This window comes from Oncorhynchus mykiss, chromosome 2 (genome assembly GCF_057628025.1).
Source record: "Oncorhynchus mykiss isolate SJ-2025 chromosome 2, ASM5762802v1, whole genome shotgun sequence".
Classification (NCBI taxonomy): Eukaryota; Metazoa; Chordata; class Actinopteri; order Salmoniformes; family Salmonidae; genus Oncorhynchus; species Oncorhynchus mykiss.
The window spans coordinates 60922579-60942503 of record NC_143023.1 but is presented as its reverse complement, the minus strand read 5'-3'; the positions used below and the strand labels follow the sequence as shown (position 1 = coordinate 60942503).

Here is a 19925-nt window from a genome sequence, read left to right as displayed (position 1 = left end):
TAGAGTTCTTCAAAGGGTTCTTTTATGGGTACTGCTAAGGAACCCTTTAAGGTTCTAGAGAGCACCTTTTTTTCCTAAGACTGTATTTGGGTACTTACAGGCCGTCCTCAGCCAGGACCACATTGTCTAGTGAAAGTCCTCCAGGGTCCGAGGTGCTGCTGCTGCCCATACTGCGGAAGGACTCCCGGGCCCTCCGCCGACGCTCTCGCTCCACCTCCTCTGCATCCTCAACGCTCCTTTGGGTGGTGATTCTGTGGAGAGCCGGAGAGATGCATTGTTTAAAGCTATAGTCTGAGATTTGAAAAACAACTAAATGGGTCCTTGCCACTTGTTTCGGTATACTTCTGAGATATGGGACTAGGGAACAAATGTAATAAATAATGGAAATGACCATTGAACAGCTTTCAAAATCACAGACTGTAGCTTTAGAACCTAAATAAGGAACTGTTTTTAGCCCCGTCTGTCATTGAGCGTTATATTTATAGCTGACATGGATTCTCTGACTCATCATCCTGGGCTCGGCCTGGGCTCTCCAAAGAAGATGTTTTTAAAACAATGCCTAAGCCCTCCGCTAAGCCCAGCATTCAGCTCGCCACGGATGAGATTCTCTCACCCACCACAGCATCCCCCTCACCAGTAAACATGCACACACATGTGGCTGTCCTTTTGTTTGCATTTTACTGCAGCAACATACTTATCACAACAGTCTATTCCCCTTTCTCCACGGCAGAACAAACCAAACTCCCCATGGGACGCAAAAAGGGTTTAAAGTTCACCCTCGCTGATTTAGACATTTAGACATTTAGACATTGCCTGGAAGTGCATGCCATCTATTTTTCTGTAATTATGATGAGCAGATACTACAGCACGTATGGACGTGTCTGCTGTGCTGTATGTCTCTGTTGTGTAGCGAAGGGACCATGGTATTAGCCTCAGGGTGAATACACACACACGCAAACACACACACACACACAAACACACATTTGTATTTGCCTGAGGGTGAATGCAGGAGGACTGGTGGTTAATAGGTTCCATCTGTGTGTCAGGGTGTCAGATGACAGCACGCACAACCGTTTGGCTTCTGGATCAATTAAGGCAGGCTCAGGTCACTAATAGGGCCCTAATGTGTCCCAGACCCCAGGTCCTGTGTGTGTGTGTGTGTGTGTGTGTGTGTGTGTGTGTGTGTGTGTGTGTGTGTGTGTGTGTGTGTGTGTGTGTATGTGTGTGTGTGTGTGTGTGTGTGTTGTTATCACCACCTGAGACCTTCAACCCATCTGTTTCAGTGACTCTCCATTTTACAACACCCCCAATAAAGAGCCATGTAGGTGGGATGGTCTGTAAAATCAGCCCCCCACCACCCATTAGTAATTTTCAGTTACAAGCAATAGCATCAGCTTCATTCCCTCATTCCCCTCTTCTCCCTTTGCCTCCAGGCACGTTCTTTCTTTCCTTTTTTCCATTCGCGTAGCAGTTATGGTCAGCATGAATAGGTAGGAGAGAGAGAGGCCTGGGGAGAATGACATGACCAAGTGCCCAAAACCACTGAGTTATGAATCAGGAAGCTATTTCAAGATTTCACAAAGGCGATTTCAAAGTATAGCACATTTGACACATCAGTTATGAGGTAAAATATAATTTGTGTGAGTTTGTCTCCAATTCTTTTTGGACACAAGGACGCAAGCACAGCCAGTTGGTATGGTAGTAGTGGACGTTTCAGGACCAAGGCTCGCTGACTTAACTTTTATATCCTCTTATTATTTTTCCTTTAATCAGCATTATGGGATTGTCTCATTCTTGGCACAAGTCAAATGTCTGACTCAGATGATGATGTAATTCATCTTTTGGTGTCTGGATTATAGATGGCCTTTCTTTCTTTGTCATCCTCTTTCAGTCACTGAATCTGTTCTCATTTAAACCTAATCTAAGTGACCCATTTTCTCACTCCATCTTTTAGATCTGTAACCGATCTGTAATTGCTTTATTTCCATGAACTCACTCTCACAGTAGTGAGAAAAGACACTCCAAAGAATATGGTTTACAGAATCTGGTTTACATTGGGGCTTATGTTGCCTTTCCTGACAATTGTATCAATGTCTAAGCTCGACTTCCTCTGAATAACGTTCAAAAGCAACAGCCGCAGGGCCAAGGAGCCAGACTCCGACAGTGAGACTGTTGAGGGAATGTTTTTGGGGCGGTTTTTGCCCCTTTGTAAATTCACACCAGAGCAAGCCTGAGCAAGCCACTCCTGTCGCCACACAAAACTGAAGATAAACAGGCAAATGCCTCTCCAGAGCAGATGGGTCAGTGTTGTGTGTCACAGGTGAGTGTGATTAGCGGGAGTTCCTGGAGTGGGAACGGTTTCAGTATGATATGTTAGATTAATGAATAAAGAGACACGAATGTCATGTTCAAAAGCCATGTTCAAGTATTGTACAAGTCCCTACATGCAGAGTCTGGATAACAGAACAGCTAGCTGATTACCTATCAACTATATCCCTTAACATCATCCTTTTCAATAGAAAGTGCAAACGTAACAACACAACATTATGTTCTTAACCTCTCTAGGGTAGGGGGCAGCATTCAACATTTTGGATGAAAAGCATGCCCAAATTAAACGGCCTGCTACTCGGACCCAGAAGATATGATATGCATATAACTGGTAGATTTGCATAGAAAACACTCTATGCAAATCTACTCTATTCCAAAACTGTTACATTTGTGTCTGTGAGTATAACAGAACTGATATAGCAGGCGAAAACCTGAGAAAAATCCATTCAGGAAGTAGTTTTCTTTTTGGTTTTGTAGTTTTCTATTCAATGCCATTACAGTATCCATTTGCAGTTCCTATGCCTTCCACTAGATGTCAACAGTCTTTAGAAATCGTTTCAGGCTTGTATTCTTATGAATGAGGGAGTAAGACCAGTCTGAACGAGTGGAACCTAACGTGACGCAGTGTTTTTTCAGGCGCATGTGCATTTCTTGTTTACCTTTTATATTGACAACGTTATTGTCTGGTTGAAATATTATCATTTAGGCTAAAAAACAACATGAGGATTGAATATAAACATCGTTTGACATGTTTCTATGAACTTTACGGATACAATTTGGATTTTTTTGTCTGATTTTTTTGACTGAGTTTGAGCCTGTACTGAAGAAAACGCGCTAACAAAACTGAGGTTTTTGGATATAAAGAGACTTCATCGAACAAAAGGAACATTTATTGAGTAAATGAATGTCTTCTGATTGCCACCATATGAAGATCATCAAAGATAAGGGATTAATTTTATCTCTATTTTATCTCTATTTCTGAGTTTTGTAACGCTTCTGCTTGGCTGGTTACTGTTTGAAATAATTTGTTCTGGGCTAGCTATGTTCTGGGCTAGGTATGCGTTCGCCGAAAAGCATTTTATAAATATGACACTGTGGTTGGTTTAACAAGAAGTTAATCTTTAAACGAACACAGGTTAATCTTTAAAATATATCATCGATAATATATCAACCGGGACTGTAGCTTTTTCAATAGGAGTGGGAGAGACAATGGCTGCCCCACTCTGTTGGGCAAGCAAAACTCTGCGAACACCCAGCTATCCACTGACACAATGTGATCTTTCTCCCTCATATTTCAAAATAAAAGCCTGAAACTAGGTCTAAAGACTGTTGACACCTTGAGGAAGCCATAGGAAATGAATCTGGTTGATATCCCTTTAAATTGAGGCAAGGCATCCAATGGTACAGAGAGCTTTCAGGAAAAACAGCACTTCCTTGTTGGATTTTCCTCAGGTTTTCGCCTGCAATATCAGTTATGTTAGACACCCAGACAAGATTTTGACAGTTTTGGAAACTTTAGAGTGTTTTCTATCCTAATCTGACAATTATATGCATATTCTAGTTTCTGGGCCTGAGAAATAGGCCGTTTCAATTGGGTACGTTTTTTAGCCAAAAACAAAAATCCTGACCCCTACACTCAAGAAGATATCCTAGCTTCTGGATATGCATATAGCTTCTGGACCTGAGCAACAGGCCGTTTACTTTGGGCATGCTTTTCATCCGGATGTCAAAATACTGCCCCCTACCCTAGAGAAGTTAATCTCCTGCACCGCAGCCTCGTGTTTGGATAGCAGTCGTCCAGCAGTTGTCGTAGAGGCTCACAGACTGCTGACAGGGTTGGCATGAACTTTGCGAGATAGTTTGCAAAGCTGATAAGATGCTGCTCTCCTTTTGCATCAGTCGGGTTTGGCATAACGAGGATCACTTTTACTTTCTCTTTGTCCGGCTGCAGGCCTTTGGCTGAGAGGACGTGGCAATAGAAGTGTCTTTCACTTTGAATTATAGTTTCTAGAAGGCCAAGGCGCACCTTAACTGGTCAGTGTCACGGATCCCCCCGGTACTGATCATCATTCTGTTCACCAGATCCGGAGGTCTACGTCACTGGCTTTCTAGGGTTTACTGATCAGGATTCATTATCATCAATCCTGGACTGTCATGTCTGATTACACACACCTGGTTCCCATTTCCCCTGATTAGTATGTTATATATGTTCCCTCTCTTCCCTCTGTCTTTGTCGGTTATTGTTCCCATGTCCATTGTTGATGTGAGTACCTATGAGTTGGTGAAGCTGTTATGCTGCATGCTTTATATATTTTGTATTACGGGTATCGTCCCGTATCGTTCAACAATGTTTACCCTCGCTCTTTTGTTTGGGTACAGCCCAGTGTTTTGTATACATTAAAAAATCCAATTGTTTATTCCTGCGCCTGTCTCCAAATCCTTTATACCAGTGGGTTCTGTAATTCTTATTTACGATGACGGCCTGCCAGGGAACAGTGGGTTAACTGTCTTGTTAGATGTAGAACAACAGATTTTTATCTTGTCAGCTCAGGGATTTGATCCAGGAACCTTTTGCTTACTGGCTCAACACTCTAACCACTAGGCTACTTGCCACCCCTATATCTATATTAATATTGTTGATAGAATTGCATCAAATGCTAATTTTAAGCTAATGACACAGTTGTTGTGCTTCACTACCGAATGAGGCCTTTGAAGAACTGCAGTCTGTCTTTGGTATTGTCCAGACTCAACTCTGTCAGATGAAATTGCTTTAAATTAGTTTGAAGCTAGGTTAAACACTATGGTGGAAAATTAAGTGGTGGTCTGTGAATGTTTTGACCCCTAGTTGCGCCACACTTTCCCAAACCATCTTGCTGTTCATTGTGTAAATTGATGTTTTTTAAACTGTATTGCTTTGTTTTTTATGTTGTAAATGTGTATGCAACTTTGTGTACAGTGTATGCAACATTTGTGGTCAGGTCTCTCTTGTAAAAGAGATTGTTAATCTCAATGAGACTAACCTTGGAAAATAAAGGTAAAACATTTTTTTTTTAACTTTTGGAGATTGATTGTTTACTGCCACGGCGATGGAATAGGAGATCTCTTTGCCTTCAGTCAACGAGGTAAGTGGTGATGCTAGCTAGCCAGCTAACAACAAGGTGATCACTATGCTGTAATGTATTTAGCATTAGACAACGGTGTTTCTTTAACTATGGAATGTAACTAAGCTTATACTGTACTTAGCTACAAAAATAACAAGTGCGTGGCTTTCGAGCCACTTCTGATCCCATGTTTTAGTATGATATGTTAGAAGAATTCATTAAAACGGCATGAATGTCAAGTTCAATAGTCATGTTCAAGTATTGTACAAGTCCCTACATGCAGGGTCTGGATAACAGAACAGCTAGTTGATTACCTATTAACTAGACCCCGTAACAGGAACTGCCAGAGGGCTTTAACTCCTCCTGGAGCATAGGCCACCAACAACCTTAACCCACAGAGATGAAGGCCACTGCTGGGTTTCAGACTTTAGGTTCAGAGATGGGGAAGTTTGGCGATCTAAAACTAACCTAACAGCAGCCAGGGGATCACAAGCAATTACAATGTTTCATGATAATGTATTTGGTTGGCAAAGTACAGGCCGAAATATTGGCAGCCTGAGTCTTTTTCCCTCTGGAAGTTAAGGACATGATCTACCCCAACAATAAAGCTTTCAGGTGCACTGAGGGTGTTGGAATGATGATGTGGCAAAAAATGTGAACCCCTCTGGTAATTCATTCCCTAATTTCTGACTCCCATGTTAGGTTTGACACCTGGCTGTTAAAGAACCAGACTGGCCACCCAGAGACCACAGAGATCAGAAGAGGACAGGAACATATATTCCGGCTGTTGTGTAGAATTTGTACATAAAACACACTGTTTGCTTGACCGTTGTAAGTAGTAAAGTAATACTTGACTACAGATGCATTAGGTAACAAAGTAAGCATTTCACAAACAAAGTCGTTATTAGCGTAAATTAGAAAGGTTAATAGCACATGTTTAACAAAACAAGTTATGTTGTTTACTTGCTGAATTATTAAATAATAACATCCCCTGATAAAAGACAGACAGACACTGAGGAGGGGGTGCTGGGAAACCTTTCCATGATGATCTCATGGTTGTCATGAAACAAGTTAGAACAGTTACTTTGTGGAGGCCATTACATCAGCTAGTCACAATATCATGTTGTTGACGATACTGAAGAGATTAATTTTCCAAGAAGTGGTTGAACAAGTTACGAAATGAGAGGAGCACAGCTAATTTACTACATCTGGGAACCCAGATGACTCTGTGGTGCGCAACGCAAAAAACGCAAGCAGGTCCGAGCACCGCAAATCCATTAGGGGTGCAAAAAGACAATACAGACTCAAACTTGAATTGATGTTCGACAACTCAGACTCGCGTTACATGTGGCAAGGTCAACAGACTATCATAGACTACAAAGGAAAATCCAGCTGTGAGGTGCCCACCGAAGCCTCCCTCCCAGACGAGCTTAACACATTCTATGCTAGCTTCGAGGCAGAAAATAACAATCCATCCAGGGAGACTCTCACTGCACTGGCCTTCCAGGTGTTTTCGCTCTCCAAGGCTGATGTGAGGAAAACTCTCAAAAGCCGCTGGCCCAGTTGGCATCCCTGGTTGTGTCCTCAGAGTGTGTGCTGACTAGCTGGCGGGCGTCTTCTTTGCGGTCATCTTCTTGAACATATTCAACCTGTCCCTGTCCCAGGCTGTAGTCCCCACCTGCTTTAAGGAGACCACCATCATCCCGGTGTCCAAGAAAAACAAGGTTACATGCCCAAATGACTAGTGCCCCGTCGCGCTCACCTCGGTCATCATGAAGTGCTTTGAGAGGCTGGTCATGGCCCACATTGATGCCAGGATGCCAGCCACACTAGACTCACTCCAATCCTACCTCTCCAGAAAATCCACGGAATATGCCATTTCCATCGCTATTCACACGGCTTTTAACACATCTGGACAAGAGGAAAACCTATGTGAGAATGCTGTTCATTGACTGCTGTTCAGCATTCAACACTTTTGTTCCCTCCAAGCTTGACACCAAGCTTAGAGACCTGGGTCTGGACACCACCCTCTGCAATTGGACCCTAGACTCCCTGACGGGCAGACCATAGGCCGTGAGAAATGGCAACAACACCTCCTCCACACTGACTATTAACATCAGAGCCCCCCAGGGGTGTGTCCTCAGTCCTCTGCTGTACTCATGTACCCATGTCTGCGTGCCTTTGCATGACCCCAACTCCATCATCAAGTTTTCTGATGACATCACGGTTGTAGGCATGATAACCAAACAACGAGTCAGCCTACAGGGAGGAGGTAAATTTACTGGCATACTGGTGTCAGTTGATTGTTGACTTCAGGAAGCAGAGGAGGGAACATGCCCCGATCCATATCAATAGGACTGTAGTAGAGAGAGTTACGAGTTTCAAGTTCCTTGGCAACCACATCACCAAGGACTTGTCATGAACCAACAACACCACCACTCTTGTCAAGAGGGTGCAACAGTGTCTCTACTTCCTAAGGCGGCTGAAGAAATTTGGCATGCCACCCCGGGGCAGCATAAACAAGGACCCCACACAGCCCAGCCACAAGCTGTTCTCTCCCTTATCGTCGGACAAACGGTGACGGAGCATGAGGTCTCAACCAAGAGGCTGAGAGACAGTTCCTATCTACAAGCCATAAGACTACTGAACACTTGAAATGGACCTGCTTTGATTCTCCTCACCTTAGCACACATCACAACTGTTGCTACCAGACTCTTATTATACTGCTCAATTGATACATTTGCCCCCATCCCCCCTTCCCCAATATTCATGTAAATATTGTATTTTAAATTGTGTGTTCCTGTATAATACTTATGCTCAAATATTTATTATATTATAATGTAATTTACTTTGTTCGTATTCTTATTTGGTCAAAAGTTTGGACGGACCTACTCATTCAATGTTTTTTTTTTTTTTTACTATTTTCTACATTGTATCAACATCAAAACAATGCAATAACACATATGGAATCATGTAATAACCAAAAAAAAGTGTTAATGAATTTGAGACATTAAGTTGTGCTGTGACAAGTTAGGGGTGGTGTACAGAAGATAGCTCTATTTGGTAAAAGACCAAGTCCATATGATGGCAAGAACAGCTCAAATAAGCAAAGAGAAACAACAGTCCATCATTACTTTAAGACATGAAGGTCAGTCAATCAGGGAACAATTCAAGAACTTTGAAAGTTTCTTCAAGTGCAGTCACAAAAACAATCAAGCGCTGTGATGTAATTGACTCTCATGAGGACCGCCACAGGAAAGAAAGACCAAGAGTTACCTCTGCTGCAGAGGATAAGTTCAGTAGAGTTACCAGCCTCAGAAATTACAGTCCAAATAAATGCTTTACAGAGTTCAAGTAAAAGACACATCTCAAGATCAACTGTTCAGAGACTGTGTGAATCAGGCCTTCATGGTTGAATTGCGGCAAAGAAACCACTACTACAGGACACCAATAATAAGAAGAGACTTGCTTGGGCCAAGAAACACGAGCAATGGATATTTGACCGGCGGAAATCTGTCCTTTGGTCTGATGAGTCCAAAATGTGAGATTTTTGGTTCCAACTGCCGTGTCTTTGTGAGAGACGCAGAGTAGATGAAAGGATGATCTTCGCATGTGTGGTTCCCACCATGAAGCCTGGAGGAGGAGGTGTGATGGTGTGGGAGTGCTTTTCTGGTGACACTGTCTATGAATATTTAGAATTCAAGGCACACAACCAGCATGGCTACCACAGAATCCTGCAGCGATAGGCCATCCCATTTGGTTTGCACTTAGTGGGACTATCATTTGTTTTCAGCAGGACAATGAACAAACACACCTACAGGCTCTGGTAAGGGCTATTTTACCAAGAAGGGGAGTGATGGAGTGCTGCATCAGATGACCTTGGCTCTATAATTACCAGGCCTCAACACAATTAAGATGGTTTGGGATGAGTTGGACTGCAGAGTGAAGGAAAAACAGCTAACAAGTGCGCAGCATATGTGGGAACTCCTTCAAGACTGTTGGAAAAACATTCCAGGTGACTACCTCATTACAGATGACTACCTCATTCCAGGTGACTACTGTGGTAGACTACTGGATGTAGTCATATATATACAGGTCGTCTATAATGTCAACTATAATCTTTGCTAGGTAAAGCCCCGCCTTATCTCAGCTCACTGGTCACCATAGTAACACCCACCCGCAGCATGCGCTCCAGCAGGTATATTGCACTGGTCAACGAATTGCAAAAACCCCTGAAGCTGGGGCCTTTATATATCCCTCTCTAACTTTAAGCATCAGCTGTCAGAGCAGCTTACCGATCACTGTACCTGTACACAGCCAATCTGTAAATAGCACACCCAACTACCTCATCCCCATATTATTACTTACCCTCTTGCTCTTTTGCACCCCAGTATCTCTACTTGCACGTCATCCTCTGCACTTCTATCACTCCGGTGTTAATGCTAAATTGTAATTATTTTGCCTCTATGGCCTATTTATTGCCTACCTCGCTACTCTTCTACATTTGCACACACTGTACATAGCTTTTTCTATTTTTCTTTTCTATTGTGTTATTGACTGTAAGTTTTTTTTAATGTGTAACTCTGTTGTTGTTTTTGCCGCACTGCTTTGTTTTTATCTTGGCCAGGTGGCAGTTGTAAATGAGAACTTGTTCTCAACGGGCCTACCTGGTTAAATAAAGGTGAAATATATATGTTTTTATAAAGTTTGTTGAGAGAATGCAAAGCTGTCTTTACGGCAAAGGGTGTCTACTTTGAAGAATCTAAAATATATTTTCATTTGTTTAATACTTTTTTGGTTACTATATGAATCCATATGTGCTATTTCAAAGTGTTGATGTCTTCACTATTATTCTACAATGTGGTGAGGTGTGTCCAAACTTTTGACTGGAACTGTATATGCGCACGTAATTTCTCAACTGCATGGAATACCATGATAAAGCTGTCCAATGAGCAGCTCTGGTGAAACTATTTGCGTATCATCTTATCTTCCGTGTGGGATTAGATAGTTTATGTATCTATCAGAGGAGGCGCCCTCACTCTCTCTGTCTCTCTCTCACTTCATTCAAAACAGACCAACATGCCTTTCTTGACCCATTCAAATGAATGTTACAACATGAGATAAAACGTGTTTAGAGGCCTCATCTGGTACCTCAAAGAGCGGCATGTCAATTCCGACAAAAACAAACAGAACAAAAATGGAAACAATCTCAGAAAAATCTCTATGACACAAGCGCAGCTAGCCAAGCTACACTTATGTCAAGTGATTTTTCTGAGAGGGCAGTTTCATTGCTTAGTGTAAGTGCTTTTTTTTAAAAACAATAATAAGACTAAACTTTGAGTTTGTTTGACTTCTAACATCAATATCTCTTTCTCACTTGATAGTAAATCTGAGACAACATAACATTTAGACAAGATGATGAGGGTTCATGAACAAACTGAAAACCATACTTTCATTGCGGGGGTGAAAATCTGTAAAAAAAAAATAAAAAAATACAAAACTTCAACAACACTTCCAAAAGACTACAAGGGTTTGGCATTGTCAGACACCTTCTAATGATGGGATGGGACTCACTTGATAGTATATCTGAGGCAACAGAGCCTTTAGACAAGCGGATGAGAGGTTTGGCATAATCAGACACTTTCTAAGGAAGGGATGGGATGGAGGAGTGTCTGTCTGAAGCTGATGTCATCCATCTCTCTCCACTCTCCCAGAGTGGCACCATCTGCACTGAGGATTAGCCCAACTGCTTCTTGGGACACAGCTCTGATGCACTCACTGGCCTGGCTGTAGTGTTTATAACTGTTCCCTAAACACATTGGTTGAAGAGCATTCTACTCCCCTCCTAACGGTTCCCTCACTCAGTGGTGTAAAGTACACAAGTAAAATACTTAAAGTACTACTTAAGTCATTTTTTGGGAGAGTATATCTATTTTACTTTATTATTTATATTTTTGACAACTTTTACTTTTTTCTCCACTACATTCCTAAAGAAAATATGTACTTTTTACTCCCAGAAATTGTCCCCTACACCCAAAAGCACTACATTTCAAATGCTCAGGCAGGACAGCAATATGTTCCAATTTATGCACCTATCAATATAATGCATTGTCATCCCTACTGCCTCTGAGTATGGGAATGTGTCTCTGTCTGGCATCTGGTTTGCTTAAAATATGGAATTTGATGTATAGCATTTACTTTTACTTTTTACTTTTACTCAAGTATGACAATTGTGTACTTTTTCCACCACTGCCCTCACATTTAAAAGTTAATGTTCTGTTAACTCATACCCAAATAATGTTGCTGACTCATCTTATACTCACATTTGTGGTCAAAGCATAAATTGGAGAAAAAAACACTTCAAAAAACCCCACCTCAAACTTTTCTCAAACAGACCGTTTAGAAAATGCTTGCTATTCACTCATAGAATATGATGTCATACATCTGAAGAGGATGAGCTGGCCAATCAGTGGGTCTAATGAACGGTATACGCCCACACTAAAAAAAACATCCTAACTCAGAAATGGCAACATCAGAGTAAACAAGAAGGCTAGTAAAAGGTATCACACACACACACACACACACACACACACACACACACACACACACACACACACACACACACACACACACACACACACACACACACACACACACACAGCCATAATCAGGTTCATCAAAAAGCTGTGGGACGACACCAGTTTGAAACATGTTATCATTGGATGTTAATCACATCTTTAACACCGTGCCTAAAGATAAACAGCCTTCTCATTGGCATGTCAAAGCAACTGGCAGAGCATTTCATAGGGACAAGTGTGTGAGAGACAAGTGTGCGAGAAAAGATAGTTTTTGGCAGCCCTGAAAAAATACCACAAAAATGTATCTTGTATTCCACACCCTCGGAGCAGCTTAAGCCTCGACTCTCAGCTGTTTGACAAACCACACCTGCTCTGCTCCACCTGAAATCCTCAAGCCTGCCTCTCCTCTCCCATTGACAAAACTGGAAAACTCTGATTACACAATCAAAACAAAAGGATTGTATTTTCATTGAAGACTGAATGCAGCACTCATTCACTCTCTTTCACGTATTCTTTTGTTGATCATAATGGTTGAAGTGTCTTAAGGTCCCTTTCCCAAACAGTATTCTGTGTTCCTTCAAACTGGGAAGTAAATAAGACTGTTCGTTAATGGGACTGTATTGGTTCTCTTTAGATGGAATCAATGTTATTTTCATGTCTCATGTTATGTCCATTTACAGTCATTTAGCAGATGCTCTTATGCAGAATTGTTTCGTACTGGTCCATCTTGGGAATCAAACTACAACCCTGGCGTTGCAAGTGCCATGCTCTACCCCTCTTCATTTTGAGAGTTTACAGAGCACATACACTGTTCTTTCACTACCTGCTTTCTCCCATAGAGCAACGCTGGAGGAATGAAAAAAAGAAGGAAAAAGACCTAACATGCCACCACCCATAAGCAGCCTCTTTCACAATCGCGCTGCCCATGTCACCCGTCACTTCTGACACAGGTCACTGACTGAATTTCCCTCAGCTACAGTCAGAAGAGAAAGCCTTGGGCACCTCTCTCATAATCTTTCTCTTTATCTCTCTTTTCTTCCCTCTCTCTGTCCCTCTCTCTCTCTCTCTACTTATCTCTCTTCCACCACCCTCCAAGCCTCCTAAATGAACAACAAACAACCCAGTCAGGAGGGCTGATGAAAAGGTCTGTCTCTGGTGACAGAGTGGCGCTCTGCTTCAGTGCCTGTCCAGGTTGTGTCAACGGTGATAAGACCCGGGGCAATGGTCATTGAATAACCCCTCCTGTAATCAGAGCAGCAGGAGAAAGCCCAGGGCCTGTATTTATAAAGCGTCTCAGAATAAGAGTGCTGATTTAGGATCAGGTCCCCCCTCTTAGTCATTATGATTTAAAAGACACGTGATTTAAAAGGCAAAACTGATCCTTGATCAGCACTCCTACTCGGAGACGCTTTGTGTATGCTGCTGTGTGGTCTGATCTCTGATCTCTGACCCACATCTACAGTAGAGTACACTGATCCTTCCCTCTGGTGCCCAATCAGACAAACATGTTTACTAAGGAGAGGCTAGCCAGAACTGGGGATATATGGACACATGGTTTGACATATGGATGATATTATGCAGTATATCAAACAGTTCAGTTTATTTTTTGTGTAAAATATGGATTTTATACAAATTAATGCAGCAGTTTTCCTCAGCCAAGAAAGGGTGTTCTGAGTTAAATGAGGACAGGTTCTGACTCACGTCCATATGTGGAACACCAACACCAGCTGTAATTGAAGACCATTCCTAGATTAGTATACAGCATTTTGTCTTGAATTCTCCAGCTGCTTCGTGTGTTTGAGTTGTGTGCTGTTTAGGCCACACAGTACCTGTGCCTCAGTCACAGTAACTATTAACCTGATTGCTGCCTTGTGTCCACAAAACAAAGAGCTTGAGAAAGGGGCTGGAGCTACAACTCAATTTACTCTAGCATGCTGCCTGTAAAAATAATATAGCACTATGACTCAATTTACGAGAGTCTAGCATACCTTTTCTTTATCATTTTCTCTAGCTCTTCCCTTCTGATAAACAGCATGCTTAACTCTCTTTCTCTATTCAATCTATTTGTACTCCAAAAACTGTATTCATATTTTTACTCACTTCAAGAGGTTCTGCAAACCTTGCTTGCTGGTGTTTCTTCTCGGGATTGCACGTGACATGTCTCCTTTCTCCTCTTCTTCCCCTTTTAATCAGATAAAATATGTGACAGTGTAGCTCCTCTTCTTCCTCAGAATAACCTCTCTGTATCTTCCAGTCCTGAGCCCAATGGCCAGCGTGGATGTTTCTATAAGACAGATTTATGTACTCCTTTTCCACTCATTCACTCTCGGACACACACACACACACACAGACACAGAAACACACACACAGGGATTCCTGTTCTCTTAGATCCTGTCCCCTGCGCAGCTTGTTGAAAATGTGAGGAGCGTGTAGAGCAGCACTCTCTTTCCTCTCACAGAGACAGGCTTTAGTCACTGCCCACCTCCCCTCCTCCTCCTCTCCCTCTTTCCCACATGTGGTTCTCATTGAGTGCTCAGAACGTGGCCCAACATCTTTTTACCTCCCTTCTGCAGGGTCATGTGGCTTTCCCTGGGGGAGGTGTAAAACGATAACCCAGACTTCTCTAATCCAGACCCCTAACACCCCCCTGTCTCTCTGTCTGTTGCCCAGCCTATGCACTCGCCAGATCTCAAGTTTCACTCAGATTAGATCAGATTAAGAAAAACAATAAAGATATAACTGTTTGGACACAAACAGCACTTAATGGTCCTGGAATTACTAATAATCAATAGCAATATTGAGTAGGTTCTGTTTTATTTGCCAATCATAAAGTAGTAAAAACACTGTGATTGAACACATTGTGTTTATCACATGACAAATATACGTATATATAAGTCATGTGGAATTTGGAGAAGGCCTACTGGGCGCACCATGTCATTTCAATGTGGAAATTTGGGTAATATTTGGTTGAGACGTTGATCAGTGGGATTTCATCCTTTATGCACACAAGTTTGTGGAATTCCCACTGTTTCATCACTATGCTTTCAGCCATCTAAAAGCACAGCCAAATTCCAATTTGAAAAACGATGTCAGATTTTTGGGGTTAGGGCTCGATTCAATCCGAAATGTAAAAGGTCATTTCCGATTGAGACGGTAAATGCAGCATTTACCGTGGATGCAGTCTCTCTGCAAATCCGGGAACATTGCCTTTAAATTTCAATCGAGCTATAGCGCTGATCTTTGGTGGTACGAGCCCTTAGTTGTCATCTAAATGTGTTATCACAACACTTTAAACCATTTAAAAGCACAACAGATTTCAAATGGGAATACAATGTCAGATATTGTGTATTAATACAACAACTTCATGTATTATCAATGTGCTTCATCTAACAGCACAACCAAACGACCTGGATGGCAGTTGAGATTACATTCAAAGTAAATAGTGCAAGTGATCAAAGCTGTTCGAGATTCTGCACAGATTACTATAGCAATGTGAAGACCTCCACAGATTTACCCACCTTTTGCATGTTATCTTGAAAATGCACACGTTCTATGATTACATATAGTTACAATATCCTCAAAATGTGGCCATGGTTGTGTTTCTCATTCAAAGGTTGAATAACTACTGTTACAAAGGGTTCCCCTATGGGCCAAATAATCATTTTGGAACCCTTTTTTTCTAAGAGCGTACATACAAAAAGTGCTGTAATTTTTAAATGGTTCTCCTGATATGGATGACCCCTGAAATTAAACCTGAGCCTAAAGATGATTAAAGCTGATTAAAAGACCCTCAAATGAAAGCTGACAGTCTGCACACAGAATCATTGTATTATTTCAAATTGAATGTGCTGGAGTACAGAACCATTTACTGTTTACTGTAGTGCAACAGTGATATTGAATTGTGTGTCATTGTCAATGCAACCAAACTCTACACACAAGTACATTTTAATATTGTTGTATGGTAGTATCTTGCATTTTGTGTTGTGGATATGTAGTAGTGTAGCGGTGTTATATGATGCATTGTTTAATCTTTTTTGTTTTGCGTGTAATGGAAGTGCCTTGGTGTGTTCGGACCCCAGGAAGAGTAGCTGCCGCCTTGGCAGCAGCTATGGGGATCCCGAATAAATACAAAATATCAACATTTGAAGGAGATGTATCTTTTGCGCAACAGACTTAGTCTGGCTTGAATTCCAGTTTGTCTACAAATGAATAATTGATATGTTGAATTGCATAAAGGCATAGGGTTTCAAGCTTTGGTTGATTTCAAATGTAATCTTCAAGTGAATCATTAACATGTTGGGTTCACGTCTCCATCTCAACCAAATGTCTAAATGAAAGAATGAGATTAAATCTAATCAAATCATACTTTAAATGCACTTTAAATGAAGGTTGTTTTGATGTTGGCCTATTCTTTAATATAGATTTTGGCTTGATGTGAATCCAATATTTTATTTTATCTTTATTTAACTAGGCAAGTCAGTTAAGAACAAATTCTTATTTTCAATGACGGCCAGGAACAGGCCTTTATGCCTTGTCTATTTTTAAATTGAACCCTTCAGAAAAAACACTGTTCAGAAAGTATTCATACCCGTTGACATAATCCATATTTTGTTGTGTGACAGCCTGTATTCAAAATGGATCAAATATTTTTTTAAGTTCTCACCATATACACACAAAGTGGTTTTTGTTGTTGTTGTTGAAATTTGGTCCTGCTTTAAATGGCATTCAGCTTATGAAGGCTTCATAAACCGTCTATAACAGTATATCATGCATTGTAAAGAGCTTTTAAGAGACATTGCTGTGTGACATAACCACAATTGTCAAATGTGACATAACCCACAAAATAAAATATGACATACATGCTATGTAAAGGGTGGCATAAGCACTGCTTAATAAAGGCATTATGAATCATATTCAATTGAGGCTTCACAGAGCATTTATAACACTGTCATTTCTTACTGGTTTATCACACTTTCTTCACACTTTTTTAACAACAAAATTGGATATCTAATTAGCATCCCAGAGTCGCCTCTTCACTGTTCATGTTGAGACTGGTGATTTGCGGGTACTATTTAATGAAGATGCCTGTTGAGGACTTGTGAGGTGTTTGTTTCTCAAACTAGACACTCCAATGTACTTGTCCTCTTGCTCAGTTGTGCACTGTAATCGAACCCATAAATGCTGATGCTCCAGATACTCAACTAGTCTAAAGAAGGCCAATTTTCTTGCTTCATTAATCAGAACAACAGTTTTCAGCTGTGCTAACATAATTGCAAAAGGGTTTCCTGACGATCAATTAGCCTTTTAAAATGATAAACTTGGATTAGCTAACACAACATGCCATTGGATAATGGGCCACTGTACGCCTATGTAGATATTCCAAAAAACATCTGCCGTTTCCAGCTACAATAGTCATTTACAACATTAACAATGTCTACACTGTATTTCTGATCAATTTGATGTTATTTTAATGGACAAGAAATGTGCTTTTCTTTCAAAAACAAGGACATTTCTAAGTGACTCCAAACCTTTGAACGGTAGTGTAATTGCATTGCTGGACTATTTGAAACTTTACAAATAAAAGGAAATGTATGATTTAAACATGTCTTTAATGTTTATTTGTTTCAGCTGCTAGTGATAATTCCCTAATGGTTAATACGTTTGTGTTTACATCATTACGCCTTTATGTATGTGTTATGAATGACCAAAGGTGTCTGACTTTATAGTAAGCACAGCGATATATGTTACAAGGTATTTATGTATGTGTTCTGAATGAGCAAAGGGTTCTGACTTTAAATTAAATACAGCGTCATGCCATATAGAGTCTCACTTCAAACTAAGTATTGCAGGACAACCAATTTGACAGAGGTTGAAGACGTTTGACAAGAATAATGGGCAAATATTATACAATCCACATGTGAAAGCATTCAGCTGTAATAACTGCCAAGTAATGTATGTAAATTAGATATACATTTGATACATTTTCAATGCATTTGAAAACATGTTTTCACTTTGTCATTATGGGGTATTGTGTGAGAAAAAAAATAGTATTTTATCCATTTTGATTTCAGGCTGTAACACAACACAATGTGCAATAAACATTGCTGATTCAATCAGTTTGTGCACTGGGGGTGACTGACTACCTTGGCAAAGCGTGTCCCTTTGGTGGTCCCATAGTCCCTTTCCAGCCTATGGGGACTTGTGAGGTGTCTGGAGAGTGACAAGTTCAGTGGGACTTGGTGCCAGTGAGACCATGCAGCAGATGCATGACAAAGTTCAGTTTTCTTGGAAAACTTTAAGGGGATATTCTGAACCTGCAACAACAGGTCATCGTGGGAGTCTCCTGTGTGTTCAGTTTGACAAAGAACAAGCTTTCTTGTGAGCAGACAAACGGTAGCATAGCGCCGATCATACATTTATTCAAACATAATAACATCATTTATAGCTTCTATATCCAACGTTTGGGGTGTTGATGAGAAAATGCCCCGCCACCATCCCTACTAAAACACACACAGACACACACATCCACAGTGCCGACAACATAGTTACCATGGCAAAGCGTCACACCAATCACGCCTTCGAGTGCTGCTGGGTCTTTCTCGGTGACACGTCAGACAAAGAGAATACTCAGCGTGTCAAAGCCTGCCATAGATTTGCCGTCCCTCCATCCCACCCCACTTGTCAGAAGAAGCTGCTCACACAGCAGGGGAGCAGTGGTGGACAAGTAAGACAGCCCAAGCCAAATGAAAGACCCGGCTTTATGGCACACTCACTGGCCTGAACACTGCTCATCTCCAGACTTGGGTTCAAATACTATTTCAAATAATTTCAAATACTTAAATCTGTGCTTGATTAAGCATGCCTGGATAAATAAACCAATGGAATAGTCCCAAAACATTCAACCCAGCCCATCTGGCACGCTAGAGAAAAGGCTCAAAGTACTTGAACGATTTCAAATAGTCTGGTCGTATCCCAGACACACAGAACAAACGGTCCGATAAGTCTAAGACACTGGTCCAGCTAGATCTGCTCGTCTGACCAGCTTTCCCCCCCTAATTTGTACATAGGCTATTGTGCTAATAGTTTCCATTACAACAGCATAATTGCAGAATAATTATACAGTAGTGCAACGAAGTCACTACTCAGTCTTTGCTGCAAAATGTGAAAATATAACAGTAATGGCACCCGAAGTGAAGGAAGTTAAAACATTAAAACAAATTCAATACAACAGAAAAAAGATTACATTACACTTTTTTTAACAATGGAATAATATTGTGCATTATTCTTTTGCAAAATGTTATATTTAACACACTCTCAAGTTTCAGCAAGTTGTCTGTAGTATTTGATCCAGAGTACAGTGGATCATTTATCCGAGAGTAGGCATAACGCCAGCCAACTCTACAGTATGATACCACCTGCGTGGTTGATCCACAGCTGCAGGGCCGGGGTCTGACACACATGTGCACACGCACGCACGCACGCACGCACGCACGCACGCACGCACGCACACACACACACACACACACACTCACACACACAGGGTTATGGGTTAGTTAGGAGTATGGGATACAAGTTTGAGGTGCGGTTTTTGAAGTGTTTTTTTTCTTCCAATTTATGCTTTGGCCACAAATATGAGTATAGGGCGAGAGAACATCATTATTTGGGTTTGAGTTAACAGAATTGTATCTTTACAAATTGAAATTTTCACTCAGCAGTTAATTAAAGTAACTTTCAGAGAACTTCTAAGAATATTATTTAAAAACATATACATGTCCCTGATTGAGTCTGTAATACCAACATGTTTCAAGCAGACCGCCATAGTCCCAGTACCCAAGAACACTAAGGCATCCTGAATAAATGACTACAGACCTGTAGCACTCACGTCCGTAGCCATGAAGTGCTTTGAAAGGCTGGTAAT

At 41.2% G+C, this 19925-nt stretch overlaps 1 protein-coding gene across 17 annotated transcripts in view; it reads right to left on the bottom strand.

Annotated features, from left to right (window-relative positions):
- LOC110493043 (uncharacterized) overlaps positions 1-14579 on the bottom strand; it is a 64092-nt gene extending 49513 nt beyond the window's left edge. For all 17 annotated transcript variants that reach the window (XR_016487545.1, XR_016487551.1, XR_016487548.1 and 14 more), the window contains exons 1-2: positions 14108-14579; positions 99-251 (exon numbers count right to left, since the gene is read on the bottom strand). Coding sequence is in view for 13 of the 17 variants with exons in the window: in XM_090203930.1 (XP_090060056.1) it covers positions 99-251; positions 14108-14166 (212 nt within the window). In the remaining 4 variants the exon portion in view is untranslated. The remainder of the gene's footprint in view (positions 1-98; positions 252-14107) is intronic.
- Between the last annotated feature and the right edge of the window lie 5346 nt (positions 14580-19925).